The sequence below is a fragment of the Macaca nemestrina genome, chromosome 11, assembly GCF_043159975.1.
Source record: "Macaca nemestrina isolate mMacNem1 chromosome 11, mMacNem.hap1, whole genome shotgun sequence".
In the NCBI taxonomy this organism is placed as follows: Eukaryota; Metazoa; Chordata; class Mammalia; order Primates; family Cercopithecidae; genus Macaca; species Macaca nemestrina.
In genome coordinates this window covers 138,533,043-138,546,156 of record NC_092135.1, presented here as the reverse complement: position 1 = coordinate 138,546,156, position 13,114 = coordinate 138,533,043, and the positions used below count along the sequence as shown (strand labels likewise).

At 45.0% G+C, this 13,114-nt stretch overlaps 1 protein-coding gene across 16 annotated transcripts in view; it reads left to right on the top strand.

Annotated features, from left to right (window-relative positions):
- The window catches only part of LOC105473787 (ankyrin repeat and MYND domain containing 1), a 94,261-nt gene that overhangs the window by 63,584 nt on the left and 17,563 nt on the right, over positions 1–13,114 (top strand). For 6 of the 16 annotated variants that reach the window (XM_011727821.3, XM_011727820.3, XM_011727830.3 and 3 more), the window contains 3 exons: positions 9,152–9,230; positions 10,301–10,461; positions 10,598–11,423. In XM_011727821.3, the coding sequence (XP_011726123.2) occupies positions 9,152–9,230; positions 10,301–10,461; positions 10,598–10,761 (404 nt within the window). In that variant the 3' untranslated portion in view covers positions 10,762–11,423. Of the gene's footprint in view, positions 1–9,151; positions 9,231–10,300; positions 10,462–10,597; positions 11,426–11,445; positions 11,540–11,835; positions 12,071–13,114 lie in introns of those variants that run through there. The other 10 variants (XM_071073726.1, XM_011727826.3, XM_011727825.3 and 7 more) reach the window with 7 other exon arrangements.

Genomic DNA, 13,114 nt, shown 5'->3' with positions numbered 1-13,114 from the left:
AAAAAAAAAAAAAAAAAAAAAGTCATTATATAATGATAAAGAGATCAATCTAGCAAGAGGATATTACAACCCTAAATATATATGCACCCAACACTGGAGCACCCAGATTCATGAAGCAAATATTACTAATCTAAAGGCAGATATATACTGCAATACAGTAATAATGGGGGTCTTCAATACCACATTCCCAGCATTAGGCAGATTATCTAGACAGAAGATAAACAAAGAAACATTGGATTGCAACAGGATATCAGACCAAATGGGCCTCACAGACATTTACAGAACATTTTATCTAACAAATGCAGAATATACTTTTCATCAGCACATGGAACATCCTCCAGGATAGACCATATGTTAGAGAACAAAACAAATCTCTACAAATTAAAAAAATCAAAATCATATCAGGTGTCTTCTCAGACCACTATGGACTAAAATGAGAAGTCTGTGCCAAGAAGAACTCTGTAAACTATACAAATACATATACTATTCAAATATGTATACTATACACATATTTATATACAAATATATACAACTATGTGTATACAAATTTGCAAACATAGAAATTAAACATGTTTCTGAATGAATATTGAATCAATGAAGAAATTAAGATGGAAATAAAAAAATGTATTGAAACAAACGAAGATGGAAGCACAATATACCAAAACCTGTGGGATACAGCAAAAACAGGGCTAAGAGGGGAAGTTTATAGCAATAAATGCCTACAGCAAAAAATTAGAAAGATTACAAACTAACAATCTAACAGTGTACCTCAAAGAACTAGAAAAGCAAGAACAAATCAAATCCAAAATTAGAAGAAGAAAGTAAATAAAGATCAGAGTAGAACTAAATGAAACAGAGAAAAAATACAGAGAATCAGTCAAATAAAAAGTTGATTCTTTAAAAAGTTGGAAACAAGATTGGTAAACTGCTAGCTAGGCTAACCAAGAAGAGAAAATAAATTTCTCCTTTCATATCTTATTTGAAGAAATGAATCTCTGTAAATAAAATCAGAAATGAAAAAGGAGATATTACAACTGATACCACAGGAATACAAAAGATCATCAGAGACTATATGACAAACTGGAAAACCCAGAGGAAATGGATAAATTCCTGGAAACATACAGTCTACCAAGATGGAATGAGGAATAACTAGAAAACCTGAACAGACCAATAATGAGTAGCAAGGTTGAATCAGCAATAAAAAGTCTGTCAACAAGGAAAAGCCCAGGACCAGATAGATTCACAGCTGAATTCTACCAAATATATAAAGAAGAACTAATACCAATCCTCCTGAAACCATTCCAAAAAATTGAGGAGGGAATTCTCCCTAACTCATTCTATCAGGCCAGTGTCACCCTGATATCAAAAGCAGACAAGGACACAAGCAGAAAATCTACAGGTCAATATTCCTGATTAATCTAGATGCAGAAATTCTCCATACAGTACTAGCAAGCCACATCCAACAGCACTTTCAGAAGATTAGGTGAGGCTTATACCTCACATGCAAGGATAGTTCAACATATGCAAATTAATAAATGTGATACATCACATCAACAGAATGAAGGACAAAAACCATACAACCATCTCAATAGATGCAGAAAAAACGCTAGATACAACTCAACAAGTCTTCATGATAAAAACTTTTTTTTTTTGAGACAGAGTCTTGCTCTGTCACCCAGGCTGGAGTGCAGTGGCATGATCTCAGCTCACTGCAACCTCTGCCTCCCAGGTTCAAGCAGTTCTTCCTGCCTCAGCTTCCAGAGTAGCTGGGATTACAGGCACCTGCCACCAAGCCCAGCTATTTTTTTTTTTTCTTTTGTATTTTTAGTAGAGACGGGGTTTTACCATGTTGGCCAGGCTGGTCTCGAACTCCTGACCTCAGGTGATCTGCCTGCCTCGGCCCCCCAAAGTGCTGGGATTGCAGGTGTGAGCCACCATGCCCAGCTGATAAAAACTCTTAAGAAACTAGGCACAGAAGGAACATACTTTAAAATAATAAAGGCCATATATGACAAGTCCACAGCTAACATCATCATGATAGGGAAAAATTAAAAGCCTTTCCTGTAAGAACTGTAATAAGACAAGGTTGCCCGCTTTCACCACTCCCATTCAACCCAGTACTGGAAGTCCTAGCCAGAGGAATCAGGCAAGGGAAAGAAAGAAAAGGCATCCCCATTAGAAAAGAGCAAGCGAAATTGTCCCTCTTTGCTAATGATATTATTCTATATCTAGAAAAACCTAAAGACTCCACCAAAACACTCTTAGGTTTCATAAATGAATTCAGTAAAATTGCAGGTTACAAAAGTAAAGGATAAAACAATCAGTAGCATTTATATACCCCAATAATGACATAGCCAAGACCGAAATCAAGAAGGCAATCACATTTACAATAGCTACAAAAAATACTTAGGAATAAATTTAACCAAAGAGGTGAAGGATCTCCATAAGGAAAACTATAAAACACTGATGAAAGAAATTGAAGAGGACACACAAAAACATGGGAAGACATCCCTTGTTCATGGGTTGGAAGAATTAATATCGTGAAAATGACCATACTACCAAAAGCAATCTACAGAGTCAATACAATCCCTATCAAAATACCAGTGCCATTCTTCACAAAAACAGAAAAAACAATCCTAAAATTCATGTAGCACCAAAAAAGATCTCCAATAGCCAAAGCAGTCCAGAACAAAAAGAACAAAGCTGGAGACATCACATTACCTGGATTCAAAATACACTACAAAGCTATAGTAACCAAGACAGCATGTATTGATATACAAATAGACACACAGACCAATGGAACAGAATAAAGAACCCAGAAATAACGCCATATATTTACAGCCAACTGATCATTGTCCAAGCTGATAAGAACATACATTGGGGAAAGGACACTTTCTTCCGTAAATGGTGCTGGGAAAATTGGATAGCCGCGTGCAGAAGAATGAAAGTGGACCCTCCTTATCTCTCACCATATATAAAAAAGACTCTACATGGACTAAAGACTTAAACACGAGACTTGAAACTATAAAAATACTCAAAATTTAGGGCAAATTCTCCTGGACATTGATCTAGGCAAAGAAAGTATGACTAAGACTTCAAAAACACAGGCAACAAAACCAAAAATAGACAAACGGGATTTAATAAAACTAAGGAGCTTCTGCACAATGAAAGAAATAATCAACATAGCGAAGAGAGAACCTGGTGAATGGAGAAAACATTTGCAAACTATTTACCTGAGAGGAGACTAATATTCAGAATATACAGGGAACTCATACAATTCAACAGGAAAAAATAATCCTATTAAACTTGAGTAAGGGACATGAATTGACGTTTCTCAAAAGAACACATACAAACAGCCAGTGGTCGTATGAAAAAAATGCTCATCTGTTCATCTTATGCCTAAAAAACAAAAAAAGAATAGCTTAACATCACTAATCAGAGAAATGCAAATCAGTCAGAATGGCTATTATAAAAAGACAAAAAAATAACAGATGGTGGAAAGGATGCCAAGGAAAGGGAACTGTTATATGCTGCTGGTGGAATGTAAACTAGTACAGGCACTATGGAACACAGTATGAAGATTTCTACAAAAAAAAAATAGTATTATCATTTGATCCAGCAATCACACTACTATCTACCCAAAGGGGAAAAAATTAGTATATCAAAGGAGCATCTACACTCGCCTATTTATTGCAGCACAATACACAATTGCTATGATACGGAATTGACCTAAATGTTCATCAGCAAATAAATAGATAAAGAAAATGTGGTGGCCGGGCATGGTGGCTCACGCCTGTAATCCCAGCACTTTAGGAGACCGAGGCGGGTGGATCACGAGGTCGGGAGATCGAGACCATCTGGCTAACACGGTGAAACCCCGTCTCTACTAAAAATACAAAAAAATTAGCTGGGCGTGGTGGTGGGCGCCTGTAGTCCCAGCTACTCGGGAGGCTGAGGCAGGAGAATGACATGAACCCAGGAGGTGGAAATTGCAGTGAGCCGAGATTGCGCCACTGCACTCCAGCCTGGGTGACAGAGCGAGACTCCATCTCAAAAACAAACAAAACAACAACAACAAAAAGAAAATGTGGTGTATATACACAATGGAATATTGTTCAGACATAGGCAAGAATTAAATCATGTCATTTGTAGCAACACAAGTGGAACTGGAGGTTAGTATCTTAAGTGAAATAAGCCTGGCACAAAAAGACGTCGTATGTTCTCACTTTTATGTGGGAGCTAAAAATTTTGAACACATGGAGGTAGAGAGTAGAAAAATAGATAACAGAGACTGGGAAGGGTGGGTAGAGAGATGAAGAGAAGAGGTTTAAAGGGTACAAAGATGCAGTAAGATAGAAGAAATAAAGTCAATGTTTTAGAGCAGAGTAGAATTACTATACTTAACAAAAATGTATTTTATTCAGGTGATGGGCATCCGAATACCCTAACTTGATCACTAGACAGTATATACATGTCACAAAACTTTTGATGTGCTCCACAAATTTGTGTAAATAATAATAAAAGGATGCAATGAAAGGTTGTTAGAGGAGACTCAAGACAGTGGGATGTCATATTCAAAATGCTCAAAGATGGCTGGACATGGTGGCTCTCATGCCTGTAATACCAGCATTTTGGGAGACTGAGGCAGAAGGACTGTTTGAGCCCAGGAGATTGAGACCAGCCTGGGCAACATGGTGAGACCCAGTCTCTATTTAAAGAAAATTGAAAGTAACCAAACAAAAAACAAAGTGCTCAGAGTTAGATAAACTGTTAACTGAGAATCTTATGTCCAGCAAGTTAACTTGCAAGCATGAAAGTGAAATCGACATATTCCCAGATAAAACCTGTGAGAATTGGTTGTTACAGCCTTCCCTTAAAATAAATACTAAAAGTATTTTGAAAGCAAGTGACTTAAGGTGGGAATTAAATACACATGAACAAAGAGCATTGGCAAAGTTAATTGTAAAGAAGAATATAAATGCATATTTCTTCTTTGTTAGTTGACTTTAAAAGCAATTTAAAAATAATTTATATGTAAGCAATTTGTATATATATATGTATGCATTGAATTTATATATTATGTGTGTGTGCATGCGTGTGTGGTTGCATATGTGTATATGCCCATAACATATAGAAATGTATTATCTTTGGCAATAACAGTACAAAGGAAGTGGGCAGGGGGAAAGTTCTGTTGTGGTAAGAAATGACTTTAAATGATAACTCAAATTGAGAAGATGAAATGGAGATCCAGAAATGGTAAATAATTTTAATATAACTAAAGCTATAAATATGTATGTTTTCTCCTTTCTTCTCTCAGCTTCTTTAGAATACATAAAATTATATAAAGTAATAATCTTATAATGCTGGATTTATAACCTTTATAGATGTAATGTGTAATAATATCACAAAAAGGCAGAAAAGGAAATAGAGTTATATAGGAATAACTTTTTAATATCTCACTGCTGTTAGTATAGGTCTGAAGCTGATTATGACCAGTCAAGATTCATATGGTAGGCCAGGCATGGTGATTCATGTCTATAATCCCAGCACTTTGGGAGGCTGAGGCAGAAGGATCATTTGAGTCCAAGAATTTAAGACCAACCTGGGCAACATGGCAAGACCCTGTCTCTACAAAAAAATTTTTTAAAAACGAGCTTGACATGGTGCCATGTGCCTGTAGTCACAGCTACTCAGGTGGCTGAGGTGGAAGGATCACTGGAGCCTGGGAGGTTGAGGCTGCAGTGAGGCATGGTCATGCCACTGTACTTTAGCCTGGGTGACAAGGTGAGAACCTGTCTCAAAAAGAAAAGAAAAGAAAAGAAGATTCATATGGTAAAGGCTGATGTGACCACTAAGGAAAGAACTCAAAAATACAGTTCAAAATTATTAGATAAATTAAGACATTACATTAAAAAGAATCTGCTTGTTTTAGATCTTTGAGGAATCACCACACTGTCTTCCACAATGGTTGAACTAATTTACATTCCCACCAACAGTGTAAAAGCGTTCCTATTTCTCCACATCCTCTCCAGCATCTGTTGTTTCCTGGCTTTTTTTGTTTGTTTTTTGAGATGGAGTCTCGCTCTGTTGCCCAGGCTGGAGTGCAGTGGCACAATCTCGGCTTACAGCAAGCTCCACCTCCCGGGTTCAAGCCATCCTCCCATCTCAGCCTCCTGAGTAGCTGGGACTACAGGCACGCACCACCATGCCCAGCTAATTTTTGTTGTTTTTAGTAGAGACAGGGTTTCACTGTGTTAACCAGGATGGTCTCGATCTCCTGACCTTGTGATCCATCCGCCTTGGCCTCCCAAAGTGCTGATTACAGGCGTAAGCCACCATTACTGGCCATTTCCTGACTTCTAATGATTGCTATTCTAACTGGCGTGAGATGGTATCTCATTGTGGTTTTGATTTGCATTTCTCTAATGACCAGTGATGATGAGCTTTTTTTCATGTTTGTTGGCTGCATAAATGTCTTCTTTTGAGAAGTGTCTGTTCATATCCTTTGCCCACTTTTTGAGGGGGTTACTTTTTTCTTGTAAATTTGTTTACGTTCTTTGTAGATTCTGGATATTAGCCCTTTGTCAGATGGATAGATTGCAAAAATTTTTTCCCATTCTGTAGGTTGACTGTTCATTCTGATGATAGTTTCTTTTGCTGTGCAGAAGCTCTTTATTTTAATTAGATCTCATTGGTCAATTTTGGCTTTTGTTGCCATTGCTTTTGGTGTTTTAGTCATGAAGTCTTTGCCTATGCCTGTGTCCTGAATGGTATTGCCTAGGTTTTCTTCTGGGGTTTTTATGGTTTTATTTCTTACATTTAAGTCTTTAATCCATCCTGAGTGAATTTTTGTATAAAGTGTAAGGAAGGGGTCCTGACTGTTTTCTGCATATGGCTAGCCAGTTTTCCCAACACCATTTATTAAATAGGGAACCCTTCCCTCCCATTGCTTATTTTTGTCAGGTTTGTCAAAGATCAGATGGTTGTAGATGTGTGGCATTATTTCTGAGGCCTCTGTTCTGTTCCATTGGTCTATATATCTGTTTTGGTACCAGTACCATGCTGTTTTGGTTACTGTAGCCTTGTAGTATAGTTTGAAGTCAGGTAGCATGATGCCTCCAGCTTTGTTCTTTTTGCGTAGGATTGTCTTGGCTGTACAAGCTCTACCATTTGACCCAGCAATCCCATTACTGGGTATCTACTCAAAGGATTATAAATCATTCTACTATAAAGACACATGTACACATATGTTTATTGCAGCACTATTCACCATAGCAAAGACTTGGAACCAATCCAAATGCCCATCAGTGATAGACTGGATAAAGAAAATGTGGCACATATACCATGGAATACTATGCAGCCATAAATAGGCTGAGTTCATGTCCTTTGCAGAGATATGGATGAAGCTGGAAACCATCATTCTCAGCAAACTAACACAGGAACAGAAAACCAAACACCATATGTTTTCACTCTTAAGTGGGAGTTGAACAATGAGGACACATGGACACAGGGAGGGGACAATCACACACTGGGACCTGTTGGTGGGTAAGGGGCTAGGGGAGGAACAGCATTAGGAGAAATACCTAATGTAAATGATGGGTTGATGGGTGCAGCAAACCACCATGGCATGTGTATACCTTGGTAACAAACCTGCACGTTCTGCACATGTATCCCAGAACTTAAAGTATAATATAACAAAAAGAATCCACTTGATGCAGAAGAGTAAAGGAAGAATAAAGGAACAGAAAAATTCGAAGACATAAGAAAACAAAATGCAAAATATCAAATGTAAATCCAACTACAGTATATCATTAATAACATTAAATGTGAATATATTAAACAAGAGGCAGAGATCGTCACATTAGATAAAAGCAGAAGATCCATCTATGTGATATTTACAGGACACACATGTTAAATTCAATAATACAGGCCAGGTGTGGTGGCTCATGCCTGTAATCTCAGAACTTTGGGAGGCCAAGGAGGATGGATCACCTGAGGTCAGGTGTTTGAGACCAGACTGGCCAACATGGTGAAACCCTGTCTCTACTAAAAGTACAAAAAGTAGCCGTGTATGGTGGTGCAAACCTGTAATCCCAGCTACTGAGGAGGCTGAGGCAGGAGAATCATTTGAACCTGGGAGGCAGAGGTTGCAGTGAGCCAAGATCACGCCACTGCACTCTAGCCTGGGTGACAGAGCAAGACTTTGTCTCAAAAAGAAAAAAAAATTCAATGATACAAACAGACTAAGTTAAAGGATGAAAAACTACCATGGGAACAGCAATCACAGGAAGGCTGGAAGTGCTAATATCAGAAAAAAAATAGACTTACAAATGCTACTGGTGATAAAGAGGGACATTTTATGATAAAAGGGTCATCAATTAGGAAGCTATAACAATTATAAACCCATATGCACCGAATCACAGACACGCAAATACATGAAGCAAAAAGTCACAGAAATGGAGAAACAGATAACTCAACAATAATAGTTGGAAATGTCAGTTCCTCACTTTCAACAATTGATCAAAAAACTAGGCCCAAGGTCATCAAGGAAACAGGAAGTTGAACCATACAAGCCTATCAGACTTATCAGATCTCTAGAACACTCTACCCAACAGCAACAGAATCTGTATTCTTCTCAAGTGTCCTGGAGACATTCTCCAGGATAGACCATACATAGATCACAAACCATTTAAATAAAGAGAATAGAAATAATACATTTCATATACTCTGCCCACAATAGAATTTAATTAGAAATGACTAACAGAAGGACATTTGGGAAACTCACATAAAATAACACATGTCTAAATAGCAAGTTTAAGAAGAACCCAAAAGGGAAATTTGAAGCACCTTGAAATGAATTAAGACACAACACAGGTGGAGCAGCAGACTGAAGAGTGAAGCCCCTCCCTGGAGCCTGTGGACTGCCCCGCGCCTCCAGGTCCACGCCCCGCTCTGCGTCCTCGCACTCTCTATGTCCACGCCCCGCTTTGCGTCCTCGCACTCTCTATGGAGCCATCGAAGGCTTGGTTCCCCCATCTGCCTCCCCGGTAGTGCAGGCGGGCACCACAGGGAGGGCCCAAGGAGGTGGCATCTGTAGTGGCGGCCCCCACCCTGCTATGTGGGTACTAATGCGGGACCCTCTTTCGTACAGTGGAGCTGATCCCCAGCCACAGGATGAAGAAGAAGGGCCCCAGCCTGCCCAAGGGCCTGGATGTGAAGGAGCAGGGGCAGTAAGTGTGTCTGCGGGCTGGGTTCTTTCCAGGATGGCAGTCTGTGTTTGGACAGTGCTGCTGTGCCGGGCCTGACCACCTCATCCCGGGACAGCCTCTGCCATCTGATACCCAAGTGGCATGGCCTCCTCCAGGAAGTCCTGCTGGCAGGCTCTGGGCTTCAGCCAAGATGAGGTGCAGATGATGCACCCTGCAGATGAGGGTGCAGAGTCACAGGGCACACTCATGGAGCTGCCCTGGGCTGCTCCCAGTGGGTCAGAGAGGGGTTCTATGTCCTGCAGGAGGGTGGCCACCTCCCGTCCCAGAGACAGCCGCTGAGTGGGGTTTGAGCCCAGGCTCTGCTTCTGCAAGATGTCCTGTGGAGGCTTGCCTGGCCTGCTGGCTGTGTGGCAGAGCCTGCATACCTGCACCCTCCTTGCCCCTCCCTCCACCACTGGCCTCTCCTTGGAGTCTCAACACTACTCTGCTGTTCCAGAACAGTCTCTTTACATGCCTGTTTCTCCTCTGGGATGAGAGGGCAGGAACCAGGCCCTGTTCTTATGGGCGTCCCCACCTCATAAACCCTGAGCCACCCAGCGAGGTGATGGAGAGGGGACTGGTGCAGGACAGGGAGGGGTTTCTCCTCCTAAAGCAGAGGAGACTGGTGCTTTGAGGCTCACCCCAAAGGCAGGCTCCATGCCCTGTCCTCGAGTCACTTCTCCCACGCCACAGTGCACCAGAGACATTTCCCTATGTGCCTAGGAGTTCCCCACCATCGTCGTGTTTGTGGCACCATGGCGGTCTCCTGAATGGATGTGCATTCACTTAACCAGCCCTTACTGGTGGGCAGAGGTGGTTCCCAGAGCTCGGCATGTGTTGGTTTACTATTCTAAATGTTGCTGTGCTGAACATCCACAGGACGGGGACTTGGGGGCTTTTGTCTGTGTGTGAAGGCTGCCCAACACGGGGCAGTGCGGGACGGTGGGGACTAGCCCAGGAGCTCAGGGCTGGGCACAGCTCCCAGGCAGCGGCTGTTTGTGGGGAAGCGGGTTCCGGAGTGGCCACCTGCTGACTGTGAGGCTCTGTTGCAGAATTCCCTTCTTCAAGTTCTGCTACCAGTGTGGCCGCTCCATCGGGGTCCGCCTCTTGCCCTGCCCTCGCTGCTACGGGATTCTGACCTGCAGCAAGTACTGCAAGACCAAGGCCTGGAACGAGTTCCACAAGAAGGACTGCGGGGACCTGGTGGCCATCGGTAGGTCGGCCCTCAGGTTGGGAGGCAAGGGGTCCGCTGCTGCTGAGGGCGAAGGCGCAGACCTGGGGTGCTGGTGAGGGGCACCTTCATTTCCCGAAATCTCTCCAGATTCAGGCCACTTTTCCACCATTTCCAGATGGGCCTGTTGGGCATCAGGAGGCCACTGAGGCAGCCTGGCTCTTCCTCACCTACTGTGGCAGCATGATGCTTGTCCTCGCCCTGGAAGGGGATACACCCCATCCCTGCAGAGCTGGAACATGGACCCCTGGGGGCTCTGTGGATCCGTGGGAGCTTCACTGAACTCCTGGGGCCTCTGCTGACACGTGGGAGCTTCACTGAACTCCTGGGGGCTCTGTGGACCCGTGGGAGCTTCACTGAACTCCTGGGGGCTCTGCTGACATCTGGGGGCTTCACTGACACCTGGGGGCTCTGCTGGACACCAGTGCCTCTGGACCACAGGGCAGTTGGCCTTGGGGCTCCTTCAGGAAATTTCCTCCCAGCCTGCCGTCTCAGATGTCTGTCGTAGTGTAGACATCAACAGGTGTCTGCTTCTAGAAACATCGGTTCTCCTGCGCTCCCCTCCTCCCCTCCTTGGTGTGACCAGGGCCCGGAGCCTCGAGGGCGGCGGGCATTGCTGAGGCTGGTGTGTGAGGCTGTGCAGTGGTGACCGCTCTACTGGGACCTGGCTGGGTTCCCAGCCTGGTGGGGATGGGAGTGGGTCTGGGAAAGCCCCTGTCCTTGGGCCTGCGCCCTGAAGCGAATGGCTGCTGACCTCCTTCCCCACTCTATAAAATGGGGCTTTATTTTTTTTTTTCTTTTGAGGTGGAGTCTTACTGTGTCACCAAGTCTGGAGTGCAGTGGCGCGATCTCCGCTCACTGCAACCTCTGCCTCCCAGGTTCCAGCGATTCTCCTGCCTCAGCCTCCCCAGTAGCTGGGACTACAGGCGCGTGCCACCACGTCTGGCTAATTTTTTGTATTTTTAGTACAGACGGGGTCTCACCATGTTTGCCAGGATGGTCTCAATCTCCTGACCTTGTGATCCACCCACCTCGGCCTCCCAAAGTGCTGGGATTACAGGTGTGAGCCCCCGCGCCCGGCCAATGGGGCTTTTAATAACAGGCACCCTCGGTGGGGTCACAGCTCCTTGGCTTGTAGACTCCAGGATGGGACTTGGTGGGTCTGGCAGGCCCCTCTTTGAAGAGTTACCGCAGATAGCCCTCAGGCCTTGCTGCGTCCGTTCTCCTTGCCTGCAAAAGCGCTAGACAGAGCACAGTCCTCAGCCGCCCCACATAGCCTGACTTCTGGAGCCAGGCCTGGGGGGAGGCCAGCTCCAGCCCCCTCTTCCGCCTCCCCCATACCTTTTCCTCCTCCAGTGACACAACTGGAGGAAGTTTCCAGAAGGAGAGAAGAATCTCAGTGAAGCAGCAGCTGCACGTCCGAGGCTTGGGGAGGACCCAGGACTGTGTGGGTTTCTTACCTGCCCGAGCCACCTCGGGGAATCTTCCAGCCTACTGCATGCGTTTCTGCAGTTTTGGGGCCATGCTTTGCAGCCGTGTCTCCCTTGCGACCTCACAATAAATTGGCTCCACAGGGTGTTTTTGACAGTCTGTGCTGTGCTCCGCCCCTCGCGGGGCAGTCCCAGAGCTTTTGTGGAGCCTGTGCCTGCCTCTGCCCTTGGCTTTGATCTTGCCTGGCCTGCCATGGGGCCTGGCCTGGGCCGTCCTGATGGACCAGGCAGGCGAGGGTCAGGACTCGGAGCCTGCTGCAGAGATGGCGTGGGGGTAACTCCTGGGTCTCTGGGGCTTGTTCTGCGACCTTGCTAGGAGCCCGTGGCAGCAGGCTCCACTCCCTGCTCAGGTGCCCATGGGTGCAAGGCTCCTACTGGGTTCTGCGGTACTCATTTGTTCCCTGTGCACTTACGGAGTGTCTGCTGTGTGCTGAGTGTTCTGAAGATGACGGTGTTTGTGGAAATTACTGGGACTGAGAGGATGGAGGGCCTGGAGCAAATGACAGGGAGCAGTGCTGCCTTCGAGGGTCACCCACGTGGAAATTCATGGAGAGGGCAGGGGAGGGTGCACCGCATGGGGCGGACCTGGAAAAGGACAACAGCATCCCCGGGGACAAGGGGACAGTGTCCAGGGACGAGGACGATGGAGGTTTGCTGCTGAGGGCAGAAGAGCTGGGAGTGTGGGGGGTGGGAGCCTGTGCTGGGGCTGGAGCCAAGCAGGTGAGGCCCCACTCCAGGCTGGCTTGTGACTGTCAAAGCAGCTGCACCTGCAGTGACTTGTTGCTGGCTTCCTTGGTCTCATCAAAGATGGGCTGCATGCTGGGGGTTTGTTGGGGTGCCCTGGGAAATGCTGCTATAAGGGGTCAGCAACGAGCCTGGGCAGAGGGACAAGCTGACTGATGGGTGGCTTTTCATAGGGGCTCCAACAGACGCAGGGGCCAGGCCTTTGTACCCCTGCATCGGCTGGTCACTGGTCACAGGCTGCCCCTGGGAGGGTCGTAACCGTGTGAGCTGGCTCACTGCCGCCAAGAGCTGTTCCTGGTCGGGGGCTCCGGGATGCTGGGTGGGTGTAGGCACCCCCAGCTTCCACTACCTCTGCTAGAAAGGAAAAAGCTGCTAATGGGTACTTATTTGATGGTACACTT